General features: G+C 38.6%; 1 protein-coding gene across 1 annotated transcript in view; it reads right to left on the reverse strand.

The window, feature by feature from the left end:
- LOC309797705 (ferritin light chain-like) overlaps positions 1-27,202 on the reverse strand; it is a gene marked incomplete at both ends in the record, with an annotated part of 42,205 nt that extends 15,003 nt beyond the window's left edge. The window contains one exon of the mRNA XM_082646149.1: positions 27,019-27,202. Coding sequence (XP_082502275.1) covers positions 27,019-27,202 — 184 coding nt within the window. The remainder of the gene's footprint in view (positions 1-27,018) is intronic.
- Between the last annotated feature and the right edge of the window lie 320 nt (positions 27,203-27,522).

Consider the following 27,522-nt stretch of genomic DNA (forward strand, 5'->3'; position numbering starts at 1 on the left):
CAGAGCAAAGGGATAGGAGGAGAACAAAAGGAGAGTGGATATTTTTAGAGCTGTCATTTTGAAATGTACCTGCTTCTGATTCAGTGCTGCTTTGCTACTGTGTTGATCCCGTGGAAATCCTCAAAGCAGGAGCAGCCCTATTTTAAAATAATAAGGTTAGAGCAAGTGACTTGAATCCAGGTCTCTTTAGCTCAAGAGCACAGAGGAGAGTGTGAGGAAAGAGTGAGGCCACAAGGAATTGTTCACTGGGTACATTTTCCCCAAACCTCACTAACTGGGAGAAACTGACCACTGGATTATGTGGCTTGAAGGAAAGCAAAAATGTTGGAAGCAAAGAGTGTGGAGCTTGTTTAGAAAGCAAGCTCTATCATTTGGTCACCTGCTGATGATAATAGCATTGGCTGAGTCCTGACTATTTACAATGAAGGCACTTCTGTAGGTCATAAGTTCCAGGAGGGCCAGAACTGAGTATGTCTGTTTCAGCATTTAGCATGGTTTAGCATCTTAGAGCCCGGTACATTATTGGCATATAGTAGACTTAAAAATGAATATTTGTGGATTGTCTGAATGAGTGGATGGATGTGTGTGATTCATATCCTATTTGCAGGTCCTATGCCCTACAGTGGATTTTCAGTGTCAGATTGGGAACGTATTTATGATGGGGATTGGCATTGTTCCCTATCTAATGGATAAAGATTACACATCAAAGGACTTTACATTGACATCCCAAAAACCTCATAGGAATTACTTAACAAAAAAATAAACTTGGATTCTGTATAATTTCTAATTTATAAGCTGGCCAGACCACTGGTATTTCTGCCAGTCCTCTGGTAGTTCCGATGATGTCCCCATGATGACCCAGGCATAATCAGAATGGCTTTAGGATTTGGGAGCCAAAATGTTCCTCCAAAATGTGGACAGTGTACTAGTCTACCTAGGTTCAAATTCTGGCTTTACCCTATGACTTCCCTGTGGCTTCCTCTGCTCACCTATTTAAAAGGAGTATAATAAGACTGCTGTGGTGAGTTATATACTAAGTGCTATTTAAGCATTTGCTATAATGATTATGTATACTCGAAGGCAAGGAACTTGCCCCTTGATTGTCTCTGTATTCCTAGTGCTTAAGAATTCCTAGTGCTTTCCTAGTGCATTGTCTTAGGATAGAGATAGCTCAGTATAGTTCTTCTCACTATAAAGTACTGTTACGTTGAAAGTCTTTGCTTGTGTACTAATAATCTATGACACATCTGCTGAGGACAAGGAAAGGAATAGTTTTAAAACTGCAATGGATAACAAAAGATTGTATGATGTAATGCCTTTATTATGTAATTATAAAACTAACAAATGATCATGGTAGAAAATTTGAAAAACTCCTAGACAAAATAGAGATCAATAAAATTTGAAGTAGCGTTCAGAGTGTAGAGTTGTCCATGAATATTAGTGCTTTCACATTTTCCAGGACTTTAAGTAGACTCTGCTTCTTAAGAGGCTATTCATGATATTTTATTTTAATGATGTTTTCATCATGGGGACACACACACACACACACACAGAAATCTGTTAAAAAAAAGAAAGACATGTCAATCACTGATGTTTCAGATAGCCACATGAAATAAAGTGAGAAAGGTCAACAAGCTGAAAGAATGTGGAGTAGCATCTCCTTAATTGCTTACATAATTCTGATAATTACCTCTCTGTGGATAATGTAATTAATGGGGAATCTAATTCAAGAAAAATGTATGAACTTCAAACCTTCTCGAAGCCAAGTATTTCTTTCCACAAAAGTTTAATTTCCACGGCCGTGCTTCCTTAGTACCTGACAGGGTAAGTGTATTGTATGGCAAAGGATCTTCCCAAAGGAAGGTGCTTCCCACACTGATCGTCATAAATGACTTCGGAATTATTGTTGCTATATTACCAAAATCTTAAACTAGGGTATTTTTGACAAATGCGGTCCTTAGTTAATTTTTAGAGCTACAAACTGTCAGATGGCTCTGCAATAACAATTGTCTGGCTGTTCTTCAGGGTGATCACAATATGGTAATGACCTTGAGGTACCACTAAAAAGCAGGAAGGTGTGAGTCTTCCTTTGGTTCCAGAGTGAAATGCGGGTTGGAGTTGGAGTTGGAAAAGAGGCCGACAACCAAGTGATAGAGAAGGAAATGTGAGGTCATTAATGAAAAACCAGGTTTAAGTTAAGGTGAAGAGGCATGAGGAAATGGTCAGCTGTTACAGTATTACAAAGATCATGAAGAAGCATATCCATGAATGTGGTTTGTATTGCAATCTGCTGAAAAAGAGACAAATATCCTGGCCTGGCCTTCATGGAGATTATTTTTATTGATTCTGATAATAGATTATTGTTGAAAAGGGCCTCCTATAAATTATAACCATGCAAAGGCAGCAAGATAACTTGTTTTTTCTTTATGTATGTGTTTCTCATTCCTACTCACTTCTCTCTTAGGGGAAGAGAAAATCACAAAAAACAAAAATGTCAAATCTCAGCTATTCATTTTCAAAATAATTTTTTTCCCAAATTCCAAAGGAGGCAATAGGTTAACTGTTAAGATTTGTCAGGCTCAAAAAACTAGATTTTTACAAAGTGTAGCCAAATTTTGTTTCATAAATAGTAGCTTTGGAAAGAACATGTGATGATGCAAAGTTGGAAAAAGCTGGTTTTTCTTCCGTAAATGACTTCACCGTGTGAGAGAAGAGGCAGAGAAGAAATCAAAGTAATTAAACATGCGGTGAGTTTTTCTGATAGGGGACTCTAGTGCTTTAAAATAGACTAGATAATCCTCGGGATAATCTGAGGGTAGAACAGACCAGTGCCTCATTTCCAATCTGGTACGCTGGAAGAAAACAGTGTATTTCCTTTGAGGTCTTGAGAGGTTTTTCTTCTTCTTTGTTTTGTTTTTGGTTCATTTTGTAATCAACTTTATTAAGGTATCATTTACACACAATAAAATGCAGACATTTTTAGTCAACGGTTCAATGACTTTTAATTAATGTACACATTTGTATAACTACCACCCCCATAAGATCGATAACAATTCTAAAACCCTAGAAAGTTTCCTCCTAGGCTTTTGCAAAAGTATCCCCATCTCCCACCCCAAGGCAACCACGGATCTGATTTTTATCTTTAGAGATGAATTTTGCCCAGTTTAGAATTTCATGTAAGTTGAATAATACAGTAGGTGCCCTTTTGATCTGGCTTCACTTGCTCAGCATATGGTTTTTGAGATTCATTCATGTTGGGATGTTTTAAACCAGGACTTTAGCCTGGGTGGCTGATGTTGTCTGAAGGCACCTTATAGGTACATCTGAGTCTCTGGCATTGTCACTGTCTGTTCTTGGCTCAGTATTTTCAACTTTACTAAGAAGCACAAGGTTGAAGTAAGGAAGATCATTGTCAGTATAATGGAGGTGAAGTGGGGTCTGTTATATAATATTCTCAGCATAAATTGACCTGCTTGGAATCATTGTGTTGATAATCGACAAGGATACTCTTCCTCCAAAAACCTTGATACTATAAAACTTCTAAAGGACGCTGTCCTAGGACTCTTTTAGTTTTCATTTTTTGGGGAACATTTCTGGAAAATTGAAATGCTCACAACCTGAAAGAAGCAATTATTCACCTGAAGGCTAACTCTGCTAAAGTTGAGTTGTCCGACCTTCACATGCTGATAGAACCCAAATAGCCTTGCAAAACAATGCTCTTATTGGATATAAGCATATAGATTGTTTAAGATGGACGTGTATATGCAGTAAAGTGAAAAAACAAAGAATCTTTGAGTTTTCCTTGCTGTTTTTTTTTTTTATTTTTTCACTTACGCTTCTATGTCATACGCTAATAGTTTAGGGTAACCTCAGGTTAGTTTTAGGTCCAGTCTTTACGTAAATGTTGATGTACTCCATACGCAACTTTTTTCTACCTTCCTTCTTTTCTTCCATCTTTCCTTTCTAACTTCTTATAATCCATTATACTTAATCCTGCATTTGTTGAGGTGGCAATTACTGTAGGAAAATTGAAAGCAGTGTGAAATTTTGCTGTTCAGAATGCATGTTGACCAAATTCTATATTGAGAAAAGGTCTGAATTTACCCACAGTAACCATTTCTCAGCCTCTCTGAATAAAGGCCATAGAAACTGGGCTCTATATAATATCCTGACAGGTATGTAGAATTCATAGCAATTGCCCTCAAAGAGCTTACCTAGCGTAGATGCATATGAATGCATTTAATGATTGCTTTATTGGCAGCAGTGCCAACACACACAGTCTATTTTGTTTTATATGATTATCATTACCTGCTGTTTACCACTGTATACATTGCTAATGGTGTGGTTTCTATGGCTTGTGAATTTCACGGCCCAATATTATGTAATTTATTGCACACTTTAGTGTAGAAGATGGAGACTCCATAAATTTTCGTGTTATCTTTGGCCCTTTGGAATGTATTACACTGAGATCAGGCAAAGTAATAAATTTATTTCAAATGTGCGTGATAGCTAAACATCAATTAGGACTTGATGGGAAATATTTCTTCTTCCAGCAACATAACAGTTTTTAAAGACTAAGCCATTGAACGTGGAGTTCCTGAACATGGGACTCAGTTCACTGGGATCCCTCCTTAGAAAAATAAAGGAAAACTTGAATTGGATATGTGTGGCTTATTCAAGTAGTAACTAATCAGCTACATCTTTGTTAACTTAATTTGTCACAATGGTTTGGTATTTTATTAACTCTCTTCCCCTTCTTCTCCTGACTCTCACGAGAATGGATCATGAGTATCTTAAAACATGCTAAGTCGTCTTCCATCCCTGTTAATCTAACTACAAAAACACACTTTCCTTATCCAATGTAACATACCGTCTTTTAGAGTAGCTGTGGTTTTAATTCTCTACAAAATTAAAACCAACAAAGAGAAACATTTTCAAGGAGCCACCACATTGTAGAGCTTTAGAAAGAAGACTTTAGAATTAAGGGCAACTATATCATTTTATAGCTAAAGCACCTGAGACCTAAAGTAGGAAGGTAACCATCGAGGTCAGGGAAAGGGGTTGAAGATCAGGTTTCAAGCTGAGAAAGAGTCTACAGGGACTCAATCTGAGCAGGTCAAAAACTGAAATGAGACCACGAATGTTCTGGGAAGGGTGGCACCTGGCCTCGAGGGTGGGATTCAGACAGGGAGTGGGCCTGGGGGAACTGAGCTTCCGCAGTAGGCAGAGAAGGCCACCTCATCTGTGGAAAGTGCCACTGACATCAGGGAGTTGAGGGGAAAGAGCAGTGAATTCCAGTCCCCCTGAGAAAGCAGGCCAATCTGATTAACTCTGAATTTAGGCTTATTTCAGATACTTCTAATTTTCTTTTTTTTTCTTTTTTTTTTGTGGTATGCAGGCCTCTCACTGTTGTGGCCTCTCCCGTTGCAGAGCACAGGCTCGGACACGCAGGCCCAGGGCCATGGCTCATGGGTCCAGCCACTCCACGGCATGTGGGATCTTCCCGGACCGGGGCACGAACCAGTGTCCCCTGCATCGGCAGGCAGACTCTCAACCACTGCACCACCAGGGAAGCCCAGATGTGTAGTTCTTTAAAAATATTTTTAACATTTTTCCAGCTACATGTAGAATATAACTTAGCATAAAAACAGTATGGGTTTTATTTTAAGTAGTTTAACATTTTAACATCCTCATAATGAAATTGAATCCAGACAGTTTCTCTCCATGATCTCTTGAAATAGTCCTTGATCATCCACAGTATTTCCCATCATCACAAAGGTGGTACCAAGGGCAGAGAACTCCAACATTATTAAAGTTTCATAAAGCAAAGTCAATTTTAAGAATATAATGTCCCCTAACTGATAAAGGTCTTGACAGATAATTTCAAGGGAAGCATAAATTATTTTCTGTTTGTCAGAGGGCAAAATTATTTAGGTTGACTTAATGAATGATAGAGTTTTTGAGTGGAGAGTGTTCTTAAAATATTATGTAGATCTGTACTGTCAACAGATGCTAGCCACGTGGCATTATTTATATGGAAACAAATTTTAAAATAAGGTTAAAAATTCAGTTCCTCAGTTGCATTTGCCATATTTCAAAGATGTTTATTAGCTCCATGTAGCTATTGAATACTGCTTTGCATAGTACAGATATAGAATATTTTCATTATCACCAAAAATTCTATTGAGCAATACTAAAATTATACCCAGATATTCACAGAGAAGGCAACCAAGTCTCAAGGAAATGATATAACTTCCCCAAGGTCATACAGCTATGTTTTTAAAGAAAAGCAAAATGACACAAAGGAAATAGTAACAGAGGCAGTAAAGAAACCCAGTAAGTTTCTAGAGCAGTCAAAGTAGGGTTTAAAAGTGCACACTTAGCTGTTAGCAGGGTTGAAGCTCTTGATGGTTAGTAAGATCTACCTGCCTGAATTTGGACATTAGCATTTTATGCAATGAATTAAAAGCAAAAAATCATTTCAACGAATGCCTTCCAGCTCCATATTTTTAGCCACTGCCGTGCTTCCAGATTATGTTTATCACTTTCATATACAGGGCACCACTGTGAAATGTGATGGTTTATCTGACCCCAGAGAAACCAGGAAGTCTTGTGGGGGTTATGGCTCTATTTGAAAAGGTTGATTTTTCAATGCATCATGCAGACTGGCCCTGTTTTAAAAGGGATTCCTGCCATCAAATAATCAAAATGTAAACCTCTTCTCAGCTTGCAAAAGTCAAAGATAGTCCCTGCATCTTTATTATTTCCTTGAAATCCAAATATTATTTTTCCTTTCTCTAACTTGTTTTCCTCACAGTGTGATCAACTATTGCCAAGGAAGGAAAGGTTAGATTTATCAATCAAAGTTTACTAAAGGCCCCCTAGGTAATTGAACGCTCAGGAGAAACAATCCTCATGTATTCTTTTTCTGTTGTTTCAATAGCTTTGTAAAGAGTCATTTCAGTATGTTTGGCTCTGTAGCAGAGGTTCTGTGAAGTGCTTGTCATCCTCAGAGGTCCAGAAAGTCTGCGAGTCTGTGGGTAAAGATGGGTAAGGAGAGAGAGGGAAGGAGGATAGAGAGAGGCTCAGGGCTGAGATAAGGACAGTGATCTAAAGCCTCCTGGGGGTGAGGCTGGGGTGCACAGACACCCACGACTAATCTAGACAGAAACTGAGTAATCAAGGGGATGACCACTGTGAGGTCATGTGGTCACCTCTCCCTCTAGAAATAAACATTGCCCTCAGTAAGTCTCCTCCCGCCCCAGAAGAGCATTAGGAAGGTCTGGAGAGGGGGCTTATTGGCAGAAATGGAAAAAGCAGGTTGAAGGGATTAGCCTGGAGCAGAGAGACCAAGAAACCCAAGCCAGTAGGTGGAAGGCAGACTTTTCATGGAAGTCTCCAAGCCCAAGTCAAGTTCTGGGACCACCAAGTACAAGTCAAAGAGTGCACATTTAACCCCTTTGGGCCCCCATGGGAGTGGAGGAAGACTGGACAGAGAGGGAGAAGGGGCCAATGAAGGTACAGTATTTACTATGGGATTTAACTCCCGAAAGGCCTCCCAGTAGCTTCAGGTCTGCTCAAGAATCTTTCATGTCCTGCTGGTTTGCAGTGAGTGGCTCACAGCTTCAAGGCCTCCTCTGCCAGATAGAGAACTATTTCAAACATCCTGCCTCTATTTTGGACTGTAGCAATGCAGACAGGAAACCTGACCCCATTTTCAGGTTCTAAAGAGAAATTCTAAGTACCTGAAAGACTGAGGAACATGGTGGCTTTTATTTAAGATGGGGAGCTAGAGAGCACATACCTGGACTTGGGCCTGCAGCAGCACCAAACTGCACCAAGAGTTCCCTTTATTTTCTCTCGCATCTCTGTTTCTCCTTTTCTCTCTGCTGGATTAGCCACGGGGACTCCAAGTTCTTCATTGTGTGGTCCTGGTACCAAGATTCTCCTGGGAATTATAAAGCTATTCCCCTTCTACATCGAGCACTTCTTGTTTTTTCCCCAGCAAAGTTAAGTCATCCTTAAGAGGAGTCAGGGTGCTAGCTCTTAAAAATATTTCAGTCATCCCTTTGTACATTAAATGCTCTTTCTTGGAGACTGCTCCTGACGTGGCGTTCACCGTGCTCTCAGCTGGCCTCCTGAAGTTCTGCCCTGCCTTCCCCACCAGGTACAGTTCAGGAGCTGCCTACCTCAGGGTGATAGGTTATCTTCTAGTTGCTTTATTCCTTTCCCTTTTACATTTAGAAAATATAATTTGAATACATAAACTTCTCTGTGGCCACAGCTTTATTTGCAACCCACAGGTTTGGTTATGGCATATTTTCATTATCATTCAATTAATAAAATTCTAATTCCCATTGTGACTTTATCTTTGACCTACATAATGATCAGAAGTATGTTTTTAATATCCAATTATTTGGTAAAATATTGGTTATATATTTTTAAATTTCTTGCTTATTCGGAGTCTTGTTTTATAACCGGAATATAGTCAATTTTATAAATGTGCCATGTGCACCTATAATTTTCTGCATAATATATATATTCCATCATTGTTGTTGCAGTGTTTTCTGTAAATTTAGGCCAAAGTTTTTAATGTTGGTATTCAGATCTTCTCTAATCTGCTGATTTGCTGTTGTGGTTCTATGTTACTGATCTAGGTAATTTAGATTTTTCTATTTCTACTTAGTTTTTTGGAATTTCCCTTCATCTATTGCATTGAAGTTTAGATTTATAATATATTCCTTGTAAAGTAACAGTGGGTTTTATTATCCTGCCTTATCGCCAGTGATACTTTTTGCTTTCAAATTTATGTTAACATTAAAAAATCTTCTTCAATTTTACTTATTGTTGTTAGGACATAATTTTTGAATCCTTTAATTTTCAATCTGACTCTTGTCTCTTGTAGGTGGCATAGAATTACGTTTTTTGTTTTAATAATCCTTGTCCTTTAATTTGAGTATTTACAGTTAAGGTATTTTCTTGTAGACCGTTTACTCCTCGTTTACTCTCTGTCCCACCTTGTTATGTTCCTTTTGCTCTTCTTTCTTCCTTTTAGATTTCTTCAAATTCCATTTTCCCTTGTATTAGCTTGTTATTTTTACATAAGTAGCAGTTACACATGTACCATGACTTATTAGCTCTTTTACTGCTTCTCAAGCAATGCTGAGATCTTAAATATCTTTTACTACTTTTTCTCTTCCATTTGTTTTAATGCATTTTAATTTTTGATATATTTTATTATTACTTTTTTGTGCTGTTAGATTTTATTTAGGTTTATCCACTTATTTATTCCTTCTGTTATACATAATTCTTTATAAAGTCCTTATTTTCGTCTATGATAATCTTCCTTCAGCCTGCGGGTCTCCCTGTATAATTTAATTCAGTCAGTTCTGATGAGAACATATTTTCTAAATTTTGTTTGTCTGCAAATTTCCTTATTTCATCTTTCCTTCCAAACAACATTTTCTCTGCCTCTAGAATTCCCAATGGGCAGTTCTTTTCTTTAGCACTTAAAAATGTTATTCCATTATTTTCTAGTATCCAGTCAGTTTCGTTGAGAAGAAAGCTGTAATCTTAATCCTATTGTTCCTTTGAAAGTAATCTCTCTCTTTTTCGTCGGGCAGCTTTTAAGATGTCATGTTTTTCTTTGCTATTCATGAATTGTACTCTGGTGATCTCAGGTGTGGTTTTCTTTGGATTTGTTCTTGTTGCATTTTTTAATGCTTATTGAATTTATGGCTCCATATATTCTTTTTAGTTTTAGAGAACTCTCAGCTGTTAATATTTCTGAAATATTGTTTTCATCCCAATGTCTCTCTCCTTTTTTCCTTGGACTCCAGTTTACACATATGATAAAAAATATTTACTGTGGCCCATGTGTCTCAAATGCGCTTTTGTCTACTTTTTATTCTTTTCGTTTCGCATGCCTTAGTCTTAATATTGTTACTACTCTATCTTCCAGTTCACTTACCTCTCTTTACCTGTGTCCAATCCAGTACCGAGTTTTAAATTTCGTATAGTTTTTAATTCTATCAGTTCAACTTCAATCAGTTTATAGTTTCTTGTCGTCAAGTTAAGTTCTCCACCTTGTCATCTATTTTCTTGAACTTGATAATATTTACCAAAATATGTATGAACTTTAATGTTTAGGTCATCTATGATTCTGATTCTGTTTTGTTTTTTATTCTAATTCTCCTTTTCTTGGTAGTCTTGGTGGCTCTTCAGCGAATACCAGACTTGGGATATGACAAGTTGTAGAGAATCTGAATGACATTACAGTTGCCCTTTGAACAACCTGGGTTTGAACTGCACAGATGCACTTATACATGGATTTTTTTTCAATAAGTAATACAGTACTACATGATGTGTGGTTGGTTGAATCCTCAGATTCAGAACCACAGATAAGAAGGGCCGACCATAAAGTTATATGTGGATTTTTGACTGCACAGGGAGTCAGTGTCTCTAACCCCTACATTGTTCAAGGGTCAACTGTATTTTCTTGAGGAGAGAATTTCCTATTCTTAGGTAGGGAGCAGAGGGGAAGATCACCTCAGTCACTGGACCAACTTCATACTCATTTTCCTTCTTTATAAGGTTCAATGTAGATGTTGCCTCAACCTTCCTAACACACACACACACACACACACACACACACACACAAACACAGACACACACACACACACGTAGAGATTTCAATGTCCTAATTCATATCATTAGTTTACCATTGGGCCACAAATCTTTCATAGGTTCTGAACCCCAATTTTGTCTCTTCAGCATTATGAACCAACTAAGTCTTTGCTTTGACTTCAGTTAGCTTTTGTTTGACTTCTTAGCATCTTGCCTTGTCTACCTATTATACATGGAAAATACTGCAAGGGAACACTGTTGCTGAATCCAGCTCCGCTCTCTGAATCTTTACTCTCTCTGTGATTTTGGTCCTTAAAGTTCTAGCTTCCTTGTTATTTCTCAATTCCAATTCTGGTTTCCTTAGTCCTATGACATTGTCCTAAGATCTACTGGCTTTTCTACCTCTTAGGAGCCACATTTGGTTTCTCAGCCTTTTGCTCTTCATCAGTAGTTTCTAAATGACTGGGCTAGAAAAGCATGTGCAGAATATTGTTCTCACTTCAGTGAGTTTCTTTCTCTATTTTACTTTTCTAGGTCATGGCTACCTCAGTAGCTTTCTAACGCTCACAGTCCAATGTTGCTTATGATTTATCTGGCCTTTCTAGTATGTTTTCCTAAGGTAAACTGATATAGTTGGAAACAGAAGTTCGTACCCACCATTTAAAAAATGCTGTTTTGTCTTTCTATGAACTCTCTTTTCGTCCCATCTTCTGTCACTTTTTCCCACCAAAAATTCCCATTCTCACAGATAGATTATTTTAAGATGAAAAATTATTATTAAGCTAATATGTTAATTTTGAAAGGAATTAATTTTGCTTTGAACAAGAACACAGATTGGTGAATGGAATATGGAAGATTCCTTAAGACCTTTTTCATCTCTAAGAGTAGTATCCAACCATCGGTACCATAATAAGTTTGTCAACAATGGAAGAAAGCAGTCTTTATAAAATCAGCATTATTCAGTACTCTCAAAAACTGCTTCACTTTCCTGCTCATGCCACCAATTTCCAAATGTTCAATAGGAGCAGAGAATCATGGGATGGGATGTGGAGAAATGGCCTGTCATAGTAACTATAAATATTGGAAGAATGGAATTATAAATAAAGAGGGTTTTCTATGAATATATTTGAAGTGTTTGTTCCTAAAGAACTTCTAGAATAAGACTCAAAAGTTTAACATAGAAACACCTCTTAATAAGTATGAAAATCACTAAAATTTATCTCATAATACGTTTTTCTTTTGTGTTATGTGATTGTCAGAGTCACACCAAACTGTTTTTACCTGGACTTCACAGATCTTCTTATTTTTACTATGGGATCAGTTACCCTACATTTTTGAAATTTGGCAAAATAGTTAAAGTTGGAACATTTCCCCAAAATCCAGGGCATATGACTTACATTTCTGTAGAAGGCAATATTATATTTCTGTCTAGTTCTGGGGTAAACATTTTCATACCTGCCAATCCAATTTGACGAATGTATCATTTTTCCAGTGCACTAGTGTAAAGTAAATGGTAAATTCAGTCAAACAGTCATTTCATACATCAAAAAGGAAAATCAGTCAACACAACTGTCTGACTGAAATGAATGAAGAAAACAAATCAAGGCAAACAACTGTCCCAGTAGACTTGTATAAATACAGTAGTGGTGTCATGTGCAGAATTAATCTTCCCTCACCCTTAACTGGAGAACACTCTGCCAGCCAATTCAGTCACTCAAATGATACTGAATTATAATATTCCGGTTTCATTTACTCTCAGTTACTGCTGACTGCCCTTCCTTCTCCTTCATCTGTCCATCAGTGGAGAATGTCAGAGCAGGAGAATAGTAATATTGGCATATTGTAATGTACTGTCGTGAATTCTACAGCTTCAGAATTCTTAGGATAACTCAATGATCTTAAAGAGTCTGGTGCAGAAAGGCTATGTGAATTAAATCGCAGACCACTGTCTGACGCTTCCAGCACTAACACCCCTTATTCCTGGTTCTAATATATCACAGAATACGCAAGAGGAAGGTTTTGAGTGGTCAGCAGAAATATGGCTCCAAAGCAGCCACATGGAAAAGAAATGTTGTCATCTCTGATCCACTTTAAAGTTGACTTGTCTTTTACTCATAAACCAGATTCAGTGTGAATTCTGTTCTGCTAAAGGTTAGAGAATCTATTGGAGGAGTGTGGCCAATTCTTTTGAATTTTTTTACTCTCTAACTTTTTGTTTTTTTAACATCTTTATTGGAGTAGAATTGCTTTACAATGCTGTGTTAGTTTCTGCTTTATAACAAAGTGAATCAGCTATACATATACATATATCCCCATATCTCCTCCCTCTTGCGTCTCCCTCCCACCCTCCCTACCCCACCCCTCTAGGTGGTCACAAAGCACCGAGCTGATCTCCCTGTGCTATGTGGCTGCCTCCCACTAGTTTGTGTTTTACATTTGGGAGTGTATATATGTCCAAGCCACTCTGTCACTTCATCCCACCTTACCCTTCCCCCTCCCCGTGTCCTCAAGTCCATTCTCTACGTCTGCGTCTTTATTCCTGTCCTGCCCCTAGGTTCTTCAGAAGAATTTTTTTTTTCAGATTCCATATATCTGTGTTAGCATACGGTATTTGTTTTTCTCTTTCTGACTTACTTCACTCTGTATGACAGTCTCTAGGTCCATCCACCTCACTGCAAATAACTCAATTTCATTTCTTTTTATGGCTGAGTAATATTCTACTGTATATATGTGCCACATCTTCTTTATCATTCATCTGTCGATGGACACTTAGGTTGTTTCCATGTCCTGGCGATTGTAAATACTGCCACAATGAACATGGTGGTACATGTCTCTTTTCGAATTATGGTTTTATTAGGGTATATGCCCAGTAGTGGGATTGCTGGGTCGTACGGTAGTTCTATTTTTAGTTTTTTAGGGAACCTCCATACTGTACTCAATAGTGGCTGTATCAATGTACATTCCCACCAACAGTGCAAGAGGGTTCCCTTTTCTCCACACCCTCTCCAGCATTTAGTGTTTGTAGATTTTTTGATGATGGCCATTCTGACTGGTCACAGAAAGAACTTTGGCATGGTGTTCATCATCTAACTTATCCTAACATGCAGACATTTATGAGAGTAAAGTCATGTCTTTGCCAGAGTGGGTTGCTTATCTGGGCAACTGGGTCAAATCAAGAAGGGCAAATGTAGGCTGCCAGAGTAAATAAGGAGAGGAAAAACAAAAGAACGAGCCATATCATTCATCAGTGATTTTCCCCCCAATATTCTTAGCCTCCACCTATCTCCATCTTACTGGTAACACAGGAACTAGACTGAACTATCAGGTAAAAGGTCTCTACAGAAACTGAGGTAATATAGAAAATTTAAAAAAACATAAAATTGTAAACTTTCTTCCTAGGGCTAATTGAGATGATACTTCAATAATAACATAAGATCAGGTGAGGTCTAAAGAAATTTTAGAAAACCTGGATACAGTAAGAAAACATCTGTTCGCCAGCATCCGAATGTTAGAGAGACACCAAGACATGTGGGCCAAGTTCTGGAGAGAAGGGAAACACAGATGCAAGCTTGACATTTGGTGCAGCTTTTCTCCTTGGGGCATTTGCTGATTCAAATGTTACAGCCTAGGAGCTGAAAAGCCAAGGAGTTCAAAAGACTGTAACCACAGAAGCCAAACGGCAAGAGCTCAAGCTAAAGGCAACAACTAATGGAATGACAAGCTACACGTATCCTTAGTCTCACAGGGCTGCGGGAACCATTACATTTAAAGCCTAACAAATACAAGGGTAGTTGGGAATAGGGAGAATCCAAACTTTCACACGGTTAAGCCCAAAGGGCAACACCCGTAGAGGAAGGACAAGACAGAAATAGAGCACCCTTCACACAGATGGAAAAAAAGGCTTTGAATGAGCTCAAACTGAGAATGGACTAAGGTTTCCAGTCCCTATAGTAACTGTCTGCCATGGGCAAAAGGAAATCTTTTCAAGAGAACAATAACAACATCCAGAATGTGGAGGTATCTTTATAGTTTCCTAAAATAAGTTAAGCCCAATTTTAATAGAAAAAATAATTGGACATACCAGGAAAAAGACTAACTGATCAAAAGCTCAAAAAAGAAAGAAAGAAAGAAAGAAAAAAGACAATATAAATAGACACAGGAGGACAAGAGTGAGTAGGCATTGGGTAAAAAACAAAAGAAAACAACTATGATTAAACAAAGAAAATAGACACATGGCAAATAAGCATATGAAAAGATGCTACACATTCCATGTCATCAGGGAATTTTAAATTAGAATAACGAGATACCACTACACACCTATTCAAATAGCTAAAATCCAAATAATGAAATACCAAAGTTGTTGATGATGCAGAACAACTGAAATTCTCATTTGCTGCTAGCAGGGTACTTGGCAGTTTCTTACAAAACTAAACATACTTTTACCATACAGTGATCTAGTAATCATGCTCTTTGGTATTTACCCATAGGAACTGAAAAGTTATGTCCGCATAAAAACCTGCACATGGATGTTTATAACAGTTTCTTTCATAATTGCCAAAACTTGACATCAACCAAGATGTTTTTCAATAGGTGAATGGATAAACAAACTATGGTATATCGGTACAAAGGAATAGCATTGAGCAATAAAGAGAAAATGCTATGAAGCCATGAAAAGACATGGAAGAAGCTTACATGCATATTGCTAAGTGAAAAAAAGCCAATCTGCAAAGGCTACATGCATATTATATGATTGCAGCTATATGAAATTTAGGAAAAGGCCAAAGTGTGGAGACAGTCAAAAGATCAATGGTTGCCAGAGGTTGCGGGGAGGGAGAAAAGGATGGGTGAAGCGTGGAATTTTAAAGGCAAAGAGACTTCCTGTGTATGGTTCTGTAATGGTGGATACAGGTTATTGCACATTTATCAAAAATCATATAATGTACAAAACAAAGAGTGAAGTCTAATGTAAACCATGGACATTAGTTAGTAATAATGTATCAATATGGGTTCATTAACTATCACAAACATCTTACGCTAATGTAAGATGTTAATAATAGGGGAAACTGGCTAGAGAGCTAAGGAGGTACGAGAACTCTGTCCTTTCTGCTTAATTTTTCTGTAAACCAGAAACTGCTCCGAAATAGTCTGTTAATTGAAAAAACAAATCTAGACCTGCATACATAACTTGCACGTAAATCCAACCACAGCAGCATTATTCATAAGAGCCCCAAAGTGGAAATAACCAAATGGCCATTTACTGTGAATGGATAAATGAAACATAGTAATATCCACACCATGGAATATTATTCAGCCATAAAAAGACATCAAGTACTGATGCATGCTACAACATGGATGAACCTTGAAAACATGCTAAGTAATTGTATGATTCCATTTGTATGCAATGTCCAGTCTAGACAAATCTGTAGAGACAAAGTATATTAGTGGCTGCCTAGGGTTTGGAGAAATGGGGGAGTGAGTGACCTATAATAGATTCTTTTTCTTTTGGTGGGTGGATGAAAGTTCTAAAATTGATTGTGGTGGTAGATGCATAACACATGAAATTGTACACTTTAAATAATATGGAAAGTAAATTATATCTCAATGAAACTATTATTTAAAATTATGATTAATGTATTAAAAGAAGGGCAACATGTACAATTTAAGCAAAAATTATCTGTGAAATGCCACCAAAAGAAACTTCTAGAATTAAAAAAAGTTGAAATTAAGCACTCAGAAGATTGGTTGAACAGTACCTTAGTCAAACAAAAGAAAGGAATACAAATGTCAATTAAAAAATAACTACACAAAAATTTGGAGGGAAAATGATGGAAAACAGAGAAATAAGTACTTAAGACATATAGAGTATATGTGAAACACTGTGTCTAGCCAGCCCCAAGTCACACAGCCTAGGAAGGAGACACACAGCCTACCTGAATCACAAGGACTTCTCCAAAGTAAAAATGAGGTTCTGAGGCCAGAAGTGGAAGGAATGAATTACAAAGGAAAAGAACAATGGTAAACTGTAATGTAGATATACATCAGTAAATACATAGGTTCCCTGGGGTTGTGATCTGGTACAAACAATAAAAAGAAAAGAGATAAGACTCATAGTAGAGGCTGCTAGATTCTGCTGAGGAAAATGTCCAGGGAGGGAAGAGTTGATTTATTTCATTATTTTTTTAGAGTCCACATAAAAGTGACATCATGCACTATTTGTCTTTGTCTTATTTCACTTAGCATCGTGGCCTCCAGTTTTATCCATGTTGACTTAAATGATAGGATTTTCTTCTTTTTTAAGGTTGAATAATATTCTATTCTATATATATACCATATTTCCTTTCTCCATTAATCTACTATGGACACTTGGGTGGTTTCCATACCTTGGCTCTTGTGCATAATGCTACAATAAACATGGGAGTACAGATATCTCTTCAAATTATGATGATATTTCCTTTGGATATATACTCAGAAGTGGGAGTGAGGAAGAACTTATGACACAAATCGACCATATGTAAAAGATGTTGTAGGAATGAAAAAGTCTGAACACCTAGAAAGAGTGTGGAGTATCTGGAAAGGTCATTGTTCAAGGTCATACATAGTTTAAAGTTATGACATTTCAGTGAGCCTGTGTACATGAAGGCTTGCTTATATTTGGGGATTTGAATACAGTGCAAAGAAGTGTTGCTAAATTTTTGATCAACATCAAAAAAAGGGTGGAAATGTTTTTTTCTTTGATTATGAAACTGCAGGAAAGGAAGCCTAGAATTCTAGGCCCACTAGAATTTTCCCTGATGATAGTGCTAATTTAGGAGAAGAAGAAGGATCCAAGGCTATAGAACAATTTTGAAAGCAAAATAAGTCTGCTGAGTCTTCACCCAGTGTATGAGATTAAGTTTTAATGGCATATGATGAAGTGGCCATGACACAGCCGGCAGAGCTCGTTGAGTTTTGGAAAATGGCTCTTGAAGCTACAGGAAATGGACAGTAGACATAGAAAAAGAACAAGGTAAATGCCAAAGAGTGGAAGGACAAAATTAATCAAGAGAAAAGTCAAAAATAGAGAAGAAAAGCAGTAAACGTGACAAAGAAAACCAAAAGCTTGCTCTTTACAAACACCAATAAAATAAGCCATATTTGGCAAATATGATAGAGATGGGACTAGCTATAAAACAGAGAGAATTTTTTTTTAATTACAAAAGAATACTATGGTAGCTTTATACCAACACATCTAAAAATCTGGACAAAATGGCTGATCATTATTAGTTATATGCAGCCATTATTTACTCCTGTTTTGAGTAGAGAATACAAGAAGCTTTATGAAAATAGAAAACATAATCAAAGATATACACCTTAGAAAGACATCAGTTATTTTCCAATATATATAAAAAATTAGAAGAGTCCTAATACGAAAATCAGATATGGGGCTTCCCTGGTGGCGCAGTGGTTGAGAGTCCGCCTGCCGATGCAGGGGACACAGATTCGTGCCCCGGACCGGGAAGATCCCACAGGCCGTGGAGTGGCTGGGCCCGTGAGCCATGGCCGCTGAGCCTGCGCGTCCAGAACCTCTGCTCAGCAACGGGAGAGGCCACAACAGTGAGAGGCCCGTGTACTGCAAAAAAAAAAAAAAAGAAAATGAGTGACAACTTAAATGATATATGGAATATTTTGCTGACTTACAAGAGCATGCATAATTAAATATGACCCAGTTGAAATGTTAATTTTATTTTAATGTGTATGTTGGGATGGAGTCTTCAAGGTGCCAGAAAACAAGCATTCATCCATGCTGTTTGGAACTGCAGCACACAGACACCTTCAGTTACCAGTTCTGTTCATGCCACAGAATCATCTTCAGAAAACATACTGTTTTTTATGGACCTGGTATATATCTTAATTAGTTTGAAGAATTCCCCAAATACCTGTTAATATGTAGTGCTCCAATTCCAATCTTGCCACGTCCTGTACCAGTGACACAGCACATAGGAGTTTCATTTCTCTTTCTTTCTCTGGGTTGTTCAGAACCCAACGAAAGAACAATGGAATGGCATCAAAGAGATCAGGGTTCTTGTCCCAGAGTTACCATAAAATAATAGTGTCCTCTTGGGAAAATTATAGTTATTCTAGGCCCCTTTCCTTTTCTTTACTTTGACAGAGCTGCACTAGATGACCCCAGGTAACATTGTACTCTTTGCAGTAGTAGCTTAGATGTTATTGGTTTTCTGAAACAAATGAAGACAATGACACATGAAACTGTGCCACATCTCTGTAACTATGTTTTCTTAGAGTTGCCTCCATTTCAAAGATGATAAGATGGCTGAGCACAGAAGTAGATGTCTTGACCAGAGGTTGCAGAGTAGATGGAACTGAACCACAAGTTTCCTTCTTTCCTGAAGCTCACTTAGCCAAAACATAGCCTTCTGAATATTAAGCTGTAAACCATATTATCAGTATGCTTTAAAAGAAGCGGTTCTTCTAGGATTTCCAATTAATAGCAGGAGGTTTTGAAATTCTTCAAAGATCATCTAATTTTGTGAGATTTACAGCTCTATTTTCCTGTCAAGCAAGTTGTATTAGTGCCAATCATCTGAGCTTCTGGATGCTTCTCTGAACTTTTTGAAGTTTTCTTCTTGCTCTCTGAAATTCATGCCAGATAAGCCTTTTTCTAGAGCGCATATACAGACTTGTGTATTTTTATACAGAAAAGCAATGCAGTGAGTCAGGACGGGGGTTAAGCCCTCATTCTCAGAGTGGTATTGAGCTCCTGGTGAAATATAATCATCATTTCCTCAGAATCGAAAAGCAGTTATCTCTAGTTTTTAATCCCATTAACTATTTATACATTTATGTATGATACATGTATTTATTGTACCTACTAGGTGTGTTCTCTTTGGGAAGTACAAAGCTCTTTGAGATATAGGTTGTTCATTTTTTCGTTTTCCCACAAATACTGTGACCTTTTGAGCAGGAAGGTCTATATTTTACTAACATCTAGAACCAGCAGTTAACACGGTGTCTAAGATGTAGTCAATAAATATGAAATACATAAATGAACACATTTTTAAGGAAGGGCCAGGGAATGAACAAATAGACATTTTTCATTTTCAGTCACAAAGCAACCAGAGACATAAAAATGATACAGACAACGAGTGCTACGGTCATTCAAATAAGGCATAGAATAGATACAACAAGGATCTCCTTATTGGCACAGGGAACTCTACTCAATATTTTGTAATAACTTATAAGGGAAAAGAATGTGAAAAAGGAATCACTGTGCTGTACACCTGAAAGTAACACAACATTGTAAATCAACTATACTTAAATTAAAAAACAAACAAACAGACAACAACAACAACAAAAAAACCCGAAAGAGGTCATAGAAGTTTTTATGAGATTCCATAAGAGAAGCCAAATGAGGACGGGCGAGACGGCTTTTGAATCAATTCAGAGGAGAGGTCACAGAGAAACTTGTCTTTGACCTGAACTTGAGTTTCCATTAAGATTGCAACACAGGGATATTACAGATGAAGGTAATCACATAAACTTACTACACTGAAACTTGCAGAGCTTATGAGTGTTGTTCAAGATCCCAAAGCAAGTGCATCGTGGAATCAGAATTTTAAGTGAGACCTAATGAACTAAAAACAAACAAACAAAAAAACAAACCTTTTCTGTGATACCATGTTGCCTTTGAAGTCGTTATTTTGGTGGGTTGGTAGAAAGTGGTTCCCGTGTTTCTGGCAGCAATGACTAGTTCTGTCCCCCCCGCGGCCCCCCACACCCGAGTTGATCCTCAAAGTTTCCTTTAGAATGGACTTGCTAAAATGCAGACATGCAAGTATTCATGACGCCTGTGTCCAATCATTTCTCCTGCCATTGCCTACTTCACTTCTGGATTATATGAACAATTCACTGTCTTCATTTATGCTTTTCCCTCCTCCAAGAATTCCTTTCTCCCTATGGGGCACCTGGGAAACCCACTTCATTTTTCAAACCTCAGTTTACATATTATGTCTTTTGTGCAGGCTTCTTTTTAGTGTTGTGATCACATGCTCCTTTTTGCTACCCTTGCACTTCTGCATGCCTGATTGTTGCACTCGCTACACTGTATTGTGACTGTGTTGTTTACATATATCTGTGTTCTCCTGGGCAACATTCCTTGGGGCCAGGGACTACCGTTTTTCATCTATTGATGTTGCCTTAGCATGTTACTTGTTGCGAAGTAGTTAGTTATAAAAATGAGATTTGTTTAAATTGAAAATTGTTATGTACATATTAGTTATTATCATTTACAGATATAACAGGAAAAAATATTAATGCTGGTGCTGAAAGTTCACTTCTAGTAAATGATGGTGGTACTTGACTTCACTTATATTATTTTCCCCACTATTTTATATCTTTCTACCTGATATCTCTTCTTTATTCCCATCTCTTTCTTTATTACTAAACCAAGAAAAACAGGGATGAGGGTAGGGCTAGGCCATACTTGGCTGGAATAGTAAAGAAATTGTGTGGGGTTTTGGTGAGAAAATCCTGAAGCATACAGGTCTGCATCTTCCTTTTATTTTTATTTTTTTGCGGTACGCGGGCCTCTCACCATTGTGGCCTCTCCCGTTGTGGAGCACAGGCTCCGGAGGCGCAGGCTCAGCGGCCGTGGCTCACGGGCCCAGCCGCTCCACGGCATGTGGGATCTTCCCGGACTGGGGCACGAACCCGTGTCCCCTGCATCAGCAGGTGGACTCGCAACCACTGCGCCACCAGGGAAGCCCCTGTTTGAAGTTTTTTGATAAATTAGATTTGATAACACAGTTTTATAAAAACTTAGTTTGGACATTTCTGAACCTCTTTTTTTGTTTCCTTATGGAAGAAAGCTGCTTGTTTAGGGTTAATACTAATTCAATGGGGGTAAGATTTACACAGGACCAACCCTAACATTCATAGTGTGTGGCACAGGAAACAACTTTGAATGGCCATTTCAAGGAACAATATACTTAAGTGTATACAATGAGTAAAATGGATGAACTACACAAATTTATGAGTTGAAAACCATAGAATCATAGAATTTCCTCACTGTAAAGGCTCTTACTTTTCCAACTGCTTAACTTCAACCTCTGTTAAAGCACTTCAGTAACAGGGAGTTCTTGAGTTTAAAATGCAGTCGGTCCATTTTATAGTTGAAAGGTTCTACTTGTCAAAATATTCATCCTTTTATCAACCTAAACCTGTCTACTTGGTCTAAAATCTTCAGTGTGGGACAGTCTAAACCCTTTTTCATAGGACAACTCCTAAAATCGTTTAGAGCGACCACCTACTTCTCTCCTGGTCTTGCTTCATGTCATCTATTCCCAGTTCCTTCAATTACTTCTTATTTTAGATTCCAGACACTTTACTGAATTCATCACTTTCTTCAGTATAATAACTCATTTGCTGAATGTGATATTTTAAGCCTAAAAGGATTTGTTTACTGTTTTCTGTAAAGAATTAAAACATAAAATGTCCAATCAACCAATAATTCTTCACCTAACATGATTCATATACACCAATTGATAAGGAAAATTTAAAAACTCAAATTACTTCATTCTTGAAGAGTGATCATAGTATGTCCTTATTTATAATGTACAGGAAATATGAATTTTCTTTCTGTGCATCTATAACAGTGCCCTCTTGCAGGGTACAGAGGATCCTCCATTGATGCTGCCTAATGATGTGTATGTGATATCCTGATATTTACTAAGAAGTTAGACATTCAGGAGGATTTTTTGTTCCCAGCAGACATACACATATGAATTTTTCTTCTCTATGTTTGTGTGTTTCTAACTTTTATTATTCATCTATTGGCACTTAAGTGCATTCACCAAACTGCATCATAAACATCAAAGTAGATTACTTCACTTTTCCTTTTATGAGATTATTATACTTATCAACCAATATTTGAGCCCTTAATATGGGCAAATCATCCTAGCCTGTTAAGCACAGAGGTAAAGAGCATGGAGTTGAGAGGGCACACACCAAGATTTGAACAAATTACTTAATCTCTCTAAGTCTTCATTTTTGTATGTGAAAAATGAGAATAATTACAATGATTGAACTCATAAGGCGGATCGTAGAAAACATCTAGGTGCTACGTGCAAAGAGCTTGTTTGACTACCTGGCAAATATATCCATTCTTTATTAACATGATGGTGATGATGTTGATGGTGATGATGATGATGATGCAGCTACCAGCAGGTGTCCTTATTAGGTTGGTAAGGATGGTGAATAAGCCACAAGATCATGTCTGTGAACATTTGCATTCTAAGGCTACACTGCCTTTGCCTTCCCAACTCCGGCTCCACTCCTCATCTGTTTAAACATCTCCCAAGATAGCTCAGGTCTTCTCCTCTGTGAAGCTATTCTGAACTACTCCTCTAGAATGAACTTAAAATACATTGCTTGCACTTATATTAATTTATATCAAGTACAAACTTCTGCAGTGGAATCACTCATCCTCCGTCAACCTTATATGGACCTTTACCTCCAACCCTGATACCTAGCAAATCCTTCCACTACATTATAAATTATTAACCATAAGGTTTAGCATGTTCTCTCTTCCAAGGTATTTAGAACTTTAAAGGAGAAAGAAGCCTGCCCAAGTGGACAAAGCTAACACTTATCAAGCATGAGCTCTCAACATTTGCACCAGACAATTTCACATCATCTCATTATAAACTGACAATAATCTTTGTGAGGTTGGGGTCCTAACCTTCTTTTTACTGTGGATCCCTTTGACAATATGGAGTGGCCCATTTAAAGAGTCTTAAAATAACACTTTTAAATTCATAAAATATAATACATAGAATCTCAAAAGAAACTAGTTACTATGCTTTAAGTGCAGTCATTAGAATATTTTAAAAACCAAATTTGTGATATAGAAACGAATGGGTATTTAAACTCATTAAATAACGAGATACAACAGAGACTCTATTAACTACTATACTTAAAAATAGTGATGTTGGGGAGATGGGTTCACAACTCTGATACATGTGTACTGAAATTGAACAATTAAATAAATAGATGGTGGATGGTGGTAGCCACATTTCTCAATATTGAAGTATGAATTTACAGATAAACAAGAGGAGGAGGCTAAACTAATCTCAGCGTTAATGCATTATAGTTGCAGACATCAGTATACACTCAGCTCAATATAGATATAGATAGTTATATATAGAAATATTTACTGATATGTGTATATACATGGGTTAGTGTACATATATATTTCTTTGTTCTCTCAGTCAAGAGAGCCTAATCAAATAATAGCCCATTAGCAACAGCACATCTAGAGCCCAGATCTTGGTTTCTATTACTACTCTCCAATTAAAGGAATCAGGGCTCCTCAGAGAAATGACTGATTCTAGGACTGGGGCAGGAAATACACAAAATGAGCCTGGAGCATCTTGTGGTACCAGAAAGTCAGGAAGTGTTAAACACACACACAAACATGCATGCTAAACACAGATACACACACACACACACAAACTCACACACCCCAAAGGGAGTATGTCAAAGGAGCACAGGCGCCAAAAGCAAACGCTCCCAATGGCCAAAGCTGGAACAATTCAAACAACAAAATAAAGTAGTATTGGATTATAACCCAAAGGATAAAATAGATATCCATGAGTCTATACTGATATAAATAAATATCAATAATTGAATAAATTAATGTTTAGGGGAAAATAGACAAATCTGTGTGGAAGAATTCCAAATACTTTATGTACATACTCTGTCCTCAAGGAGGTGGATCATAACTCTCCACTCTTTGGGTTTGTGCTTCACATAGTGACTTCCTTCCAACAAGTGTAGTGTGGAAGGGGTGGAGGAGTAACTTTACAGTGGAGAAATCTGAGACACGACCTCAGCCAGGTTATCAAGGTCAACATCAACAGGCAAATCACGTTGATAGCATGTACCCTTGATAAGATGTTATAAAAAAGGCACTTTATCTGGTTGTCCTCCCAATAAACCATAATCCCAGTCTTACCATGAGAAAAGCATTGGACAGTTTACATTAGTGAGGTATGCTACAAAACACTTGATCACTGCTCCTCACAACCGTCAAGGTTGGGGCTTCCCTGGTGGCGCAGTGGTTGAGAGTCCGCCTGCCAATGCAGGGGACACGGGTTCGAGCCCTGGCCTGGGCAGATCCCACATGCCAGGGAGCAACTAAACCCGTGCGCCACAAGTACTGAGCCTGCGCTCTAGAGACCGTGAACCACAACTACTGAGCCCATGTGCTGCAACTACGGAGGCCCACGTGCCTACAGCCCGTGCTCCACAACGAGAGAGGCCACTGAAATGAGAGGCCTGCGCACTGCAACCAAGAGTAGCCCCTGTTTTCCGCAACTAGAGAAAGCCCACGCGCAGCAACGAACACCCAACACAGCCAAAAATAAATAAATTAAATAAATACATTTAAAAAAGAAACTGTCAAGGTTATCAAAAACAAGAAAAGCCTGAGAAACTACCACAGCTCAGAGGAGCCTAAGGGGGCTTGATAACTAAATGTAATGTGGTGTCTTGGATGGAAGCCTGAAATGGAATTAAGGACACTAGGCAAAAGCCAAGGAAATCTGAATAAAGTACAGACTCTGGTTAATATTATTGTATTAATATTGGCTCGTTAATTGTAAAAAAGGTACCACACTAGTGTACGGTGTCAATAATCGAGGAAATTGGGAATGAGATATATAAGAACTCTGTATTATCCCCTTAATTTTTCTGTATATCTAAAACCATTCTAAAATAGATATAGTCTATTAGATAAAACAAAAAAAGGTAATGATGATTTGATTGTAACATCAGACTAGTGATACTTTGAGATAACTATAAAAACTGCCTTAGGAAATTGTCTGTGGTATCTGCTGGGGATATAGTCACGGGTACTCCTAATATTATTGTGGTTTGTTGTCTGCATTTAGATTTAAAGGACATGCTAAATACTAAATTGCAGCTAGAGGTTAGTGAAATTAAAGATGTAATATTCCCATCCAGATTCCACATACACTTTGATACATATTAAGAATCCCCTGCTCTTTGGTGAGGTCTAATTTTATGAAAGTGAAACTCAGAGAGATGAATTAGGTTGTTCCAGCTTTTAAAAAGCCCGCATTCTAGGGTCAAGAATTCTTACTGAGCCTTGTTGAAACTGTTTGCTACACTACCTCCTAATTTTGGAACTGCTAAACAGAGAGCTGGGAACTCTTCCTAGATTAAAAGTACTGCCTTGGCCTTGTGCAATTATACTGTTTAGGTTGCTGGACAAATCCAAGGATAAAACTGGCCTGGACCTAGTGATGGGCAATTCCAAAAGCAAGCTGAATGTGAGAAGTTCACTCACAGAGAACCCTAGTGTCAAAAAGCCTCTCTACTTGGGAATGGCTGAACACCGGGAAAATAAGCCCTGGTTCAGCTGTAAAGAGAGCACATCCTTGGCCTTTTTTCCCCCTTAAGTCCGGAAACTGATGATCTGGTCAGCTTAGGAGAGGGAGGGAGGGAAGGAGGGAGGGAGGAAAATGAGAGAGAGAGAGAAACCTGTTAATAGCTGGTGCCAATTTAAAGAGAGAAGGAAAGGGTTTATTATATACGTATATGCTAATATTATTCCTAAAGCCAATTCTGATAAATCCTTCGGGAAAGAAAGAGATGCAGCCACCTGTTAATGTGGCTTCAGCTTCTTTGTTTCCAAATGTTACAGCGGTCACCAGACCAGCCATTCCACTTGGGGCGGGGCCAGGGGGTTAGAGGGGGAACATCTGTCCACTAAGGACACTACTGAACAGCAACAAAATCTTGGGGCGACCCCTCTCTCTTTCCTCGAGTGCTTTCGCTAGCCGGTCCTACTTCCCCACTCCTTTGGGAGTTTCCTGTTCCATTACGTAGGCAAGAGGGCGAGAGGTCCCAGCTTTCCTAATTGTGAGTGGTTTGGCTGGGTGTGTTCGTGCGAGTAACTGTGTGTGTGTGTGTGTGTGTGTGTTGAGGGAAAGTGGAGCTTGCTACAGGGGCTTAGAAAAACTAGTCGCCAATTTAAAATATTTTCGGAGTGTTTGAATGATATCTTCAAAGCTAATCCCACTCTCAAATTCAGCGAAATGAACAATACAGATAAGGAAGATGAAGAGGGTGGAAAACCCACACAGCGGAATGGAGCTGTCCATGCCGCGGGAGTGACAGGGGAGCACTCAGAGGTAAGGCGCTCTGCAGAGAAAGTCACTCTGGCTCTTCTCTCTCGGTCCACCAGCCGGCGACGCTTCTTCTGTAAAAGCATTCCTAGAAAATAACCCTACAACCGGGAAGGGTAGCGATCTTTGAGCGCAGTTTCCAGGAGCCGGTCCCCGCAGCAGGGAGAGGCCCCTCTCCCCCCGCGGCTGGCGCGGAATGTGGCGATCCGGCCCGGCGCGGGGGATGACTTCCTGCGGCCGGAGCTCGGCGGCGGGAGCGGCGGGAGCAGCTGCTGCAGCTGGCAGGTGGGGTGGGGGCCGGCCGAACTGACCAAGCACAGACCCGGCGCGGCGGCACTGCGGCCCCGGGGCAGCCGGCGCGGGGACATGCGCTGATTCGATCCCTCCGGAGAAGGTAAGCAGCCCGGCTATTATTAGCCTCGGCCACACTGCGCGGTGCTTTCTGCTTGGTTAGTAATGGGGTTTGTAATACAGAGGGAAGAAGGGGAATATCCCTGCCGCCTTCTGCAATGGGAAAAGGAGCAGCAACTGGAATTGAAATATTAATCAGCCAAGTGCTTGAGATGATTGGAGGAGCGGTGTTACTGGGCAAACAAAGAAGGCGGTCAGCCTCTGTAATCTTAAGATAATCAACCATTGCTGTGCCACACTCGCTTCGATATTGAAGAGGATTCAGAATGGAAAATAA

This window comes from Mesoplodon mirus (assembly GCF_964341445.2).
Source record: "Mesoplodon mirus genome assembly, contig: HAP1_SCAFFOLD_901, whole genome shotgun sequence".
NCBI classification, from domain to species: domain Eukaryota; kingdom Metazoa; phylum Chordata; class Mammalia; order Artiodactyla; family Ziphiidae; genus Mesoplodon; species Mesoplodon mirus.